This window comes from Amblyraja radiata, chromosome 38 (genome assembly GCF_010909765.2).
Source record: "Amblyraja radiata isolate CabotCenter1 chromosome 38, sAmbRad1.1.pri, whole genome shotgun sequence".
Lineage (NCBI taxonomy): Eukaryota > Metazoa > Chordata > Chondrichthyes > Rajiformes > Rajidae > Amblyraja > Amblyraja radiata.
Window position 1 is genome coordinate 12,380,118 of NC_045993.1, and position 10,704 is coordinate 12,390,821.

Here is a 10,704-nt window from a genome sequence, read left to right on the forward strand (position 1 = left end):
AGAGTTCCGGGGCTAAAGCTGTGCGCTACCTCTCAACTCACAAGACCCAGGTTCGATCCTGACCTTCGCTGTCGATGTGGAGTTTGGTTTCGTCACACATCCCAAAGACATGCGGGTTGGTAGATTAACTGTCCCCCTAGAGTGTAGGTGCCATGGTAGAATCTGGGCAGAGTGAATATGAAAATAAGGTAGGATCAGTTTGTATGGGTGTGTGAAGGTCAGCAGGGACTGGGTGGGTCGGAGGAGGAGGGGATGTGGGGGGGGGGGGGGGGAGAGGAGGAGGGAGAGAGGATGAGGGTGGAGGGAGGGAGGTAGAGACCGGGGAAGCCGAGGAGGAGGGAGGAAATGGCCCAGGGGGTGAGTGGGAGAAGCTGCGAGGGAAGGGCGGGGGGTACAAAGGTGCTTCAGGTGGGACAGCGATGTTGGGGGAGGGGGAGAGGATTGAACAAGGGGCTTGGCAGCAAGAGAGTGTTTAAATGTTCTCACCATACCCCGGCCATTACTGCCCCGACCCTCAGTGACCCTGTCCCCCCTGTTGTTGTGCAGGGGACGTGTTCATCTTGGTCTTCAGCCTGGACAGCAGAGGCTCGTTCGAGGAGGTCCAACGGCTGCGCAGGCAGATCATTGAGTGCAAGATGTGTCTGAAGGGCAAGACCGAAGAGGAGATGGAGATCCCCATGGCGCTGTGCGGCAACAAGTCTGATCGTGCCGAGCTGCACCGGGAGGTGCCGGCTGACGAGGCCGAGCGGCTGGTGGCCTGCGACGCCAACAGCGTCTATTTCGAGATCTCGGCCAAGAAGAACTCGAATGTGGAGGAGATGTTCCGGGCCCTGTTCAGCATGGCCAAGCTGCCCCATGAGATGAGCCCGGCCCTCCACCGCAAGATCTCGGTGCAGTACTGCGAGGCGCTGCACCGCAAGTCCTTCCGCCTGAGGCGCGTCAAGGAGGTGGGCGCCTTTGGCATGGTGTCGCCCCTGGCCCGCAGGCCCAGCATCAACAGCGACCTGACGTACATCAAGGAGAAGGTGATGGGCCGGGGGCAGGCCAGGGAGCGGGAGAAGTGTCTCATCCAGTGAGCGGCCCCAGGGGTGGGGCAGTCCCGGGCCCACCCGGCTCACGGCCCGCTCCCCTGGCACCCAACCCCCACCCCATCAGAGACATCACACACCCATCAGCGCCATCAAAGCAGACACACAATCTACTGGTGATTTGCAAAAAGCACCTCAGTCCTTTGCTGGATGTCTGATTGTTTCTCACTGGGAGCCTGAGGGGGAAGCGACTCAGCCCCGCCCACTGTCCACACCCAGACCCCGCCCCCTAGCGGACCCCACCCACACCCAGACCCCGCCCTCTAGTGGGCCCCACCCACACCCAAACCCCGCCCCTAGCTGGCCCCACCCACACCCAGACCCCGCCCTCTAGCGGGCCCCACCCACACCCAGACCCCGCCCTCTAGCGGGCCCCACCCACACCCCGCCCCTAGCTGGTCCCACCCACATCCAACATAAGCCCCGCCCCTAGCTGGCCCCACCCACACCCAGACCCCGCCCTCTAGCGGGCCCCACCCACACCCCGCCCCTAGCTGGTCCCACCCACATCCAACATAAGCCCCGCCCACACCCCGCCCCTAGCTGGTCCCACCCACATCCAACATATGCCCCGCCCCTACATGTCCCCGCCCCTCTAGTTGGCCCCACCCACATTCAACATAGGCCCCTCCCACACAGACCCCGCCCCTAGCTGGTCCCACCCACATCCAACATAGGCCCCGCCCCTAGATGTCCCCGCCCCTATATGGCCCCGCCCACACCCAGACCCCGCCCCTAGATGTCCTCGCCCACACCCAGCCCCTGCCCCTACATGTATCCGCCCCATGTCCCCACCCATGCCCAGACCCCGCCCCTATATGGCCCCGCCTACACCCACACTCCGCCCCTACATGTCCCCACCCATGCCCAGACCCCGCCCCTATATGGCCCCGCCTACACCCAGACCCCGCCCCTACATGTCCCCGCCTACACCCAGACCCCGTCCCTATATGGCCCTGCCTACACCCAGACCCCGCCCCTACATGTCCCCGCCCACACCAACAGATCCTGCTCCCACATGGCTCCGCCCACACCCAGACCCATCCCTACCTGGCCCGCCCACACCAACACAGACCCCGCCCCTACATGTCCCCGCCCACACCCACCCACCGCAACCTGACCCCGCCCATACCCCACCCAACCTGGCCACGCCCCATATATGGCCCCGCCCACTGCTCGCACCCAGACCCCGCCCCTACCTGGCCTCCTTCCACACCCAACACAGGCCCCGCCCACTGTCCATAATCCAGACCCCGCCCCTAACCTGGCCCCGCCCACTGTCCATACTCAGACCTGACCCATTACTTGGTCCCGCTCCCAACCATGGCCCCACCCACACCTAACAGGCCCTGGCCACCGACAGCCATCATCTTTGGACATGACCTTCACCCTCAAGCCCCGCCCACTGAACCAGCCACGCCCCCACACAAGCCCTGCCCACCAACACTGGCCCTGCCCCAACCCCGCCAACTACAAGGCCCTGCCCATAACCAGACACCACCCACTGTCCAAATCCTGCCCTTGGATGGCCCCACAGCCACTGCCCCAGCCCCAGCCCCATCACCAACTGGCCCAACCCACTGACCGCCCCCACCCCCCACTAGTCCTGCCCTGACCCAGTCCACTACCCACTAACCGCCCCACCCTACACTACTAGTCCTGGCCCTGCCCACTGCCCCAGTCCCACCCACTGCCCCTGTCAGGCCTACTGCCAGCCCCACCAACACTCCAGCCCTGCCCGCACAGGCCTCACCCACTGCTCAGCAGCGTCTGCCACCCAGACCCCACCCACACTCACAGTCTGCGCCCACCAACTCTCCCAGTTATCAACTCTGCTCATAGAACCATCTTAACCCTACCCCACACAGACCCCACCCACTCCCACCTACAGATCACCCACCAATTCGACCTATTGCCAACTCTACCTGTGCCCCAAACCCGCCCAGCAACTCTGCCCTTGGCTGAAAGGCTCAGCCCACTGGCCTACCCCACCCACTCTCTTCTCCACCTTGGCTGTGTCCCAGTTCCCCTACTTTCAGGAGCATCCAGCTCCTGCCTCATCCCATCGACCCCTCCTGTCACCTCAGTGAACCCAGACACCACCATAGCCAGACTGCGGTAACACTCCAGCTCTGGGTCCGGGGGCAGGTGGGAGCTGCCACTGCTGCTGGGCTGGGGAAACTGCTCCATCCCCAGTTGCCTATATACCAGCTGTCTCTCTCTTTCTCTCTCGCTCTCTGTTCACCGCGGTTCCTCCCTTTTCTCTCTTCGTGTTGGAGTATAACGAGTTGTTTTTCGCTGTCCAGCTCATCCCACAGCAGAAGGCTTATCCACAGGGAGACTAAATAAAGCGTAAGCTCCCCATGATTCACCTCTCGACGTGTGGCTCTGTCGGGGAGGGGCATTAGGACAGTGCGGCTTTGGGGGTGGGGCTTCGAGGCAGCGGTGGGATGGTGGGCGACGTTAGGGTCATGGTGAGGCAGTAGGGCTGTGTGGAGGAGGTGGGAGAGAGGGCAGGAGCAGTGGAGAGAGGTGGGGGAATGGTGTGACAATGGTGGAACCGTTAGGCACAGAGGTAGTGGTTGGGACAGAGGTGGTGAGCTGGGGGACGGGGGGGGGGTAGGAGTAGAGTGAGAGGGAGAGTGAGAGGGAGACGAAGTGATCGAGGGGGAATGACGGAGAAGTTGAGGTGGAGTACAGTTGAAAGGATAACAGAGATGGCAGTGGGGGAGGGTTGTGGAGGGAATGATGGAGAGAGATATAGGGGGTGATGGGGAGAGATACAGGGGGTGATGGAGAGAGATATAGGGGGTGATGGAGAGAGATATAGGGGGTGATGGAGAGAGATACAGGGGGTGATGGAGAGAGATATAGGGGGTGATGGAGAGAGATATAGGGGGTGATGGAGAGAGATACAGGGTGTGATAATATAGGGAAAGATTAGCCCAGTACATACAAATAGAAATCTCATTGTGCAACATTCTGCATTTTTCAGGTAATGAAGTGAATCTGAGAGTAAAGCTACCATTGGTACGGGTGACCATAAACTCACTGGTCTGCTACTGAGAACATAATTGGGTTATCAGTGAATGTTGAGGAGACTTTGTATCCAGACTGATCCTTAGTTTGACAGGGCTGCCTCTGAAGGTGCCAACCAGCCACCCCTTCACCCACTCTCAAGCGACAAGAGTATTTGAATGTCATGTGCACCGCGACTGAAACAATTATATTCTTACTTGCTGCAGCTTTTAAAAAAATTTAGTTTGGAGATACAGCATGGAAGCAGGCCCTTCGGCCCACCAGGTCCGTGCCAACCAGCGATCCCTGCACGTTCACACTATCCTACACAGACTAGGGACAATTTACAGTTATACCAAGCCAGTTAGCCTACAAAGCCAGAAGAAGGGTCTTGATCTGAAATGTTATCTATTCATTCTCCAGAATTGCTGCCTGTCCCGCTGAGTGCTCCAGCATTTTTGTGTCTAATGTTAGCCTACAAATCTGTATGTCTTTGGAGTGTGGGAGGAACCATGAAGAAACGTACAAACTCCGTACAGACAGCACCCGTCTGGGTGGGCTGAAGGACCTTCAGACCTTGTGCCTCCAGACCTTGCACCCCCAGACTCAGGATCAGGATCAGGCAGGAAGGGGTTAGGATTAGCCTCTGGAGTCACGGGGGGCAGCATAGTGGCGCAGTGGTAGAGTTGCTGCTTTACAGCACTGGAGACCCTGGTTCCATCATGACTACAGACTTTGTACATTATTCCTCTGACTACATACACGTTTTTTCCAAGGTGCTCCGGTTTCCTCCCACATTCCAAAAATGTGCAGGTTAGTTGGCTTCCGTAAATTGTCCCTAGTGTGTGGATGTGATCGCTGGTCGGCGCAGACCTGGTAGGCTGAAGGACCTGTTTCCATGCTCTATCTCTAAACTAAACTGAAGTTTCTTCCTCTCTGTTATCAGGCTTTTGAACAGAACTCTATAAGCTAGGGTACTGTCTGATTCACCTCTACCCCATTGCGGACATTGGACCTTGTCTCTGGAACTGGTGCACAACAATGCTGAGAACTATATTCTGCACTCTGTATCTCCCCCTTTGCTCCATCTATTGTATTTAGAGTTTGACTTGATTGTATTTATGTATAGTATTATCTAATCTGATAGCATGCAATCATGTATATCTTAGTACACATGACAATAATAAACCATTACCAAAACCTTCCTGTAGACCGCTTCAATGATGGGGAGGTCAGTACCCGTGATGGACCAGCCAATGTCCACCAGTTTCTGCAACCTCCTTCGATCCTGAGCATTTCACTTACCGGATGGGGCCGTGTTACAACCTGTCCATAACCTCTCTGCTGTACACCTGCAAACATTCAATACAGCATTCAGGAGCATGCCAGATCTCAAACATCTGTGGAAGAAGTACACACATTGGTGAGCTTTCTTGGAAATGCATTGATGTGCTAGGTCCAGGCAAGATCTTCAGAGATGTGTACTCCCAGGAACGTGAAGATGTTGACTCTCCTCCGCATCAGGTGAAGACAGCTCTATGGTCCCTCAGCCTTCTCTTCATCGTCAATGATCAGTTCTTGCTAACGCTGAGAGCAAGATTGTTCTGGCACCAATTAATCAGATTAACACTATCAAGGCTGGTTTACACCGAAGACAGGCACAAAATGCTGGAGTAATTCAATGGGTCAGGCAGCATCACTGCTCAAAAGGAATAGGCTGAGAGTCAGGGGAGAGGGAAACTAGAGGTATGAAAAGGTACAGAATAAATCAGAGCCGGCACTGATGACCAAGGAGCCCACAATGGTCCATTGTTGGCTGTGGAGGAGATGATAACGAAGGGATAAAAACAGTGAAACTAGCAGGATGACTAAGATGGGGGGTGGGTGGGGAGAGGGAAAGCAAGGGTTACTTGAAATTAGAGAAAACAATATTCATACCACTGGGTTGAACGCCGCATATCTGGCCCTCAGTAGTTTAGTTTAGTGCAGAAACAGGCCCTTCGGCCCACTGGGTCCGCGCCGACCAGCGAACCCCGCACATTAACACTATCCTACACCCACTAGGGACACATTCTACATTTACCAAGCCAATAAACCTACAAACCTGTACGTGGGAGGAAACCGAAGATTTCAGAGAAAAACCACGCAGGTAATGGGGAGAACGTGCAAGCTCCGTACAGACAGCATCCACAGTCGGGATCATTTCCGGTTCTCCGGCGCTGCATTCGCTGTAAGGCAGCAACTCTACCGCTGCGCCACCGTGACTGCCCAGTAGATTATAGACCTTCTGGTTCATCCAAGGCTTCTGGTTTGGGAACACACAATGGTCTTGGTAGGAACACACTCCTCCACACATTCCCTGGTGAAGTCAGTAACAACCGTGGCATGTTGGCACCGATCCATTGCTGACATCTTGAACACCATCCAGTCTACTGCCTCCAAGCAATCAATCATGTTCACTCATCTATCTGCCTGCCCTGGCCAACTCTGCACAAACCTCTATGTTTTTCAGTCGCTGCCTACACTCAGGAGGTTGAAGCACAGCCGAGTGATCAGATTTTGTCCACATCATCCACACCACGCATCATGTCTTGGGTCTGGACCTTTCTTCAGACTTCCATGTTCTCCAGAGATGTTGCCTGACCTGCTGAGTAACTCCAGCACTCTGTGTCTTGTTTTTGCTTCTGCATATCATCGTCTTCAAATAATGTTTAAGAAAGAACTGCCGATGCTGGAGAAATCGAAGGTAGACAAAAATTAACGAAAGGTCTCGACCCAAAACGTCACCTATTTCTTATAGAAACTTACACTTATATAAGAAACTACTCTTATAGAAACTTACAAAATTCTTAAGGGGTTGGACAGGCTAGATGCAGGTAGATTATTCCCGATGTTGGGGAAGTCCAGAACTAGGGGTCACAGTTTAAGGATAAGAGGGAAGCCTTTTAGGACAGAGATGAGAAAATCATTTTTTACACAGACTGAGTGGTGAATCTGTGGAATTCTCTGCCACAAAAGGTAGTTGAGGCCAGTTCATTGGCTATATTTAAGAGGGATTTAGATGTGGCCCTTGTGGCTAAAGGGATCAGTGGGCATGGAGAGAAGGCAGGGATGGGATACTGAGTTGGATGATCAGCCATGATCATATCGAATGGCGGTGCAGGCTCGAAGGGCCGAATGGCCTACTCCTGCACCTATTTTCTATGTTTCTATGTTTCGCCTCATAGATGCTGCCCCACCCGCTAAGTTTCTCCAGCATTTTTGTCTACCTTCTTCAAGTGATGAATCAGTACTCAATAGAAAGAGGCAATTGTTCTAATATTGGAGGGGACACTAATGTCCACTAACAGTGGCACTGGAAGAATTCAATGTTCATCCTGTTTTTTACGGGGGGTTTAACTGTTCAGCACTGAGAATAGCTCTGGGAGTTCAAGGATCAGCATAATGACCGGATATTGACGCATCACCAACACATCATCTTTGAACACAACATGGACAAACTCATGTGTAGGAAGGAACTGCAGATGCTAGTTTACACCGAAGATAGACACAAAGTGCTGGAGTAACTCAGCAGGTCAGACAGCATCTTTGGAGAAAAGGGATGGGTGCAGGTTGGGGTCGGGACTATTCTTCACACTCATTGTCTATCTGTCTACCTATCTTTAAGGCCATCATTATTTACTCCTTCAACAACTCAGTGGATCAGGCAGCATCTCTGGAGAAAATGAACAGTCTGAAGAAGGGTCTCGACCCCAAAAAAGTCACCTATTCCTTTTCTCCGGGAATGCTGCCTGACCCGCTGAGTTACTTTTGTGTCCGTCTCTGGGCAGACTCAGCCTTTCCCCGTGAAGTTCTGCTCCTGAGCCTCCAGGACGTGTGGATACATTGCAAGAGGAGTCACACTGAGCATCCGACCAACACGTCACAGTCACGCTCACCAAATCATTCCCTCCCCTCCTCCATAACGATCTCTCCATCCGTCCTGTGATAACCTTGGCTCCACAAAGTTTTCCGCAATGATTCCGGACACATTTGGAATGGAAGGGTCTGGAGTCAAAGTGGAGAGTTCTGTGGGCTACCTAGGATGATGCTCAGAGGTATACACACAGCCCAGAGACCTCCACGCTGACACCAAATATCAAATAAAATGTCCTCAAACCTTCCTCTTACCAAGGAGATGCAAGGAACTGCAGTCGCTGATTTAGATACAAAATGTTAGAATAACTCAATGGGTCAGACAGCATCTCTGGAGAACATGGATAGGTGATGTTTTGGGTTGGGACCTTTCTTTAGACTTTCATGTTCTCCAGTGATGGTGCATGACCTGCTGAGTTCCTCCAGCACTTTATGTCTTATTATGTTTCTGGTTACCATTGCTTCAAGTGATGAATCAGTATGCAAATAAGTTCGATAGAGGTTAATTCCCGGGATGGCAGGACTGTCATATGATGAAAGAATGGAGCGACTGGGCTTGTATTCACTGGAGTTTAGAAGGGTGAGAGGACATCTTATAGAAACATATAAGATTATTAAGGGATTGGACAAGCTAGATGCAGGAAACATGTTCCCTATGTTGCGGGAGTCCAGAACCAGGGGCCACAGTTTAAGAATAGGTGTTGCAGAATAGGTTAAGAATTGCAAAGCAACAGTTGTCTCATTTTGCATTGTACAACTGTTGCTTTGCAAGACGACAATAAAGGTTGATTGATGGATATGTTGGGGGAGTCCAGAACCAGGGGCCACAGTTTAAGAATAAACGGTAAGCCATTCAGAACTGAGATGAGGAAAAACATTTTCACACAGAGAGTTGTGAATCTGTGGAATTCTCTGCCTCAGAAGGCAGTGGAGGCCGATTCACTGGATGCATTCAAAAGAGAGTTAGATAGAGCTCTTAGGGCTAGCGGAATCAAGGGATATAGGGAGACTGGGGTACTGATTGTGGATGATCAGCCATGATCACATCGAATGGCTCGAAGGGCCGAATGGCCTACTCCTGCACCTATTGTCTATATATCTATGTAAGGGGCATTTGTTCTAATATTGGAGGGGAACACTTTAATGTTTACCACTAACACTGGCTCTGGAAGATTTCAATGTTCATCTTAGAAAGATAGAAAATCAGGGGCTCAGGTCCAGTGGTCCAGTGATCCAGGTGACAATGATCAGCCTGGCGCTTCATAGGTTTATTTAGTTTAGCGATATAGCGAGATACATTCGGCCCACCGAATTGGCACCAATCAGCGATCACCTCACACTATCCTACGCACTATGCACCTGTCCTTGGAGTGTGGCAGGAAACCAGAGCACCCGGAGAAAATCCGCGCAGGTCACGGGGAGAACGTACAAACTCCGTACAGACAGCACCCGTAGTCAGGATCGAAGTCTGAAGAAGGGGTTCGGCCCGAAACGTTGCCTATTTCCTTCGCTCCATAGATGCTGCTGCACCCGCTGAGTTTCTCCAGCATTTTTGTCTACCTTCAGGATCGAATCCGGGTCTCTGGCGCTATGAGGCAGCAACTCTACCGCTGCACCACCGCGCCGCCCTGGGTGGACCGAAGGTTGTTCCTGTACATGAAGGCGAGGTCCCTCTTATTCCAAGGAAGCTGAGATGGGTCTGAAGAAGGGCCTCGACCCAAAACATCGCCCATTCCTTCTCTCCAGAGATGCTGCCTGAACCGCTGAGTTACTCCAGCTGTTTGTGTCTCTGTCTTCGAGCTGAGATGGGAGCAGGTTGCGCAGCCGGTGAAACACACACGCACACACACACCTTGAAGCCCAACCCCTGGGAGATGGTGTTCAGTCGAGGGTCCAGATAGAGCCGGGACGCGAGGAGTTAACGGAGCGGAGAGATTATTTACAGAGAGAGCTAAGTGAGCACATCGCCATGGTAACAAAAGCACCAGGCACATTTTAAGCTCACTGTGTAATTAGTGAGCTGGTTCCGGGGGAACACAAGCAGGAAGCGAGCCGGACCTGTCCCTGAAGCATTCTCTCCCCCCTGCCAAAGCCCAGCCCAGCCCAACACACATCCCTGCCTGGCCACAAACCCTCCATAGCTCCGTTTATTGTCACCTCTACCAAGGTACAGTCAAAAGCTTTTTATTGCTTGCTATCCAGCTAGCGGAAAGACAGCCAGTACATGATTACAATCGAGCCACTTACAGTGTGCAGATGATACATGATAAGGGAATAACGTTTAGTGCAAGGTAAAGCCAGTAAAGTCCGACCAAAGATACTCAAGTCAAGAGGAACCTTTTCATGTTGGAATGCCGCATTAAGTTAGCTGTAATCTAACAAGGCCACATCCAAGAAACTTCAATTAGATATACTTCAAAATGTTCATTATTTTGTTAAAATAACCCTCACGACTTACTAATGTTTTAATTGTGGCCGTCAGTCGGGGAGGATTATTTCGTTGAATCTACTTTTACTCTTTGGTATTTTAAATACGTTAATTTTAAGATTAAAATAAAAGTAATAAAAGACGAACAATAATAAAATTTATATTTATATTATATTTATATTTATATTAATAAAAATAAAAGGTAGACAAAAATGCTGGGGAAACTCAGCGGGTGCGGCAGCATCTATGGAGCGA

General features: G+C 52.3%; 1 protein-coding gene across 2 annotated transcripts in view; it reads left to right on the forward strand.

Annotated features, from left to right (window-relative positions):
- The window catches only part of rasd2 (RASD family member 2), a 48,619-nt gene extending 38,493 nt beyond the window's left edge, over window positions 1-10,126 (forward strand). The window contains exons 3-4 of one of the 2 annotated variants that reach the window (XM_033013276.1): window positions 547-1,088; window positions 10,114-10,126. In XM_033013276.1, the coding sequence (XP_032869167.1) occupies window positions 547-1,076 (530 nt within the window). In that variant the 3' untranslated portion in view covers window positions 1,077-1,088; window positions 10,114-10,126. Of the gene's footprint in view, window positions 1-546; window positions 1,332-10,113 lie in introns of those variants that run through there. The other variant, XM_033013275.1, reaches the window with a different exon arrangement.
- The last annotated feature ends 578 nt before the right edge of the window (window positions 10,127-10,704 follow it).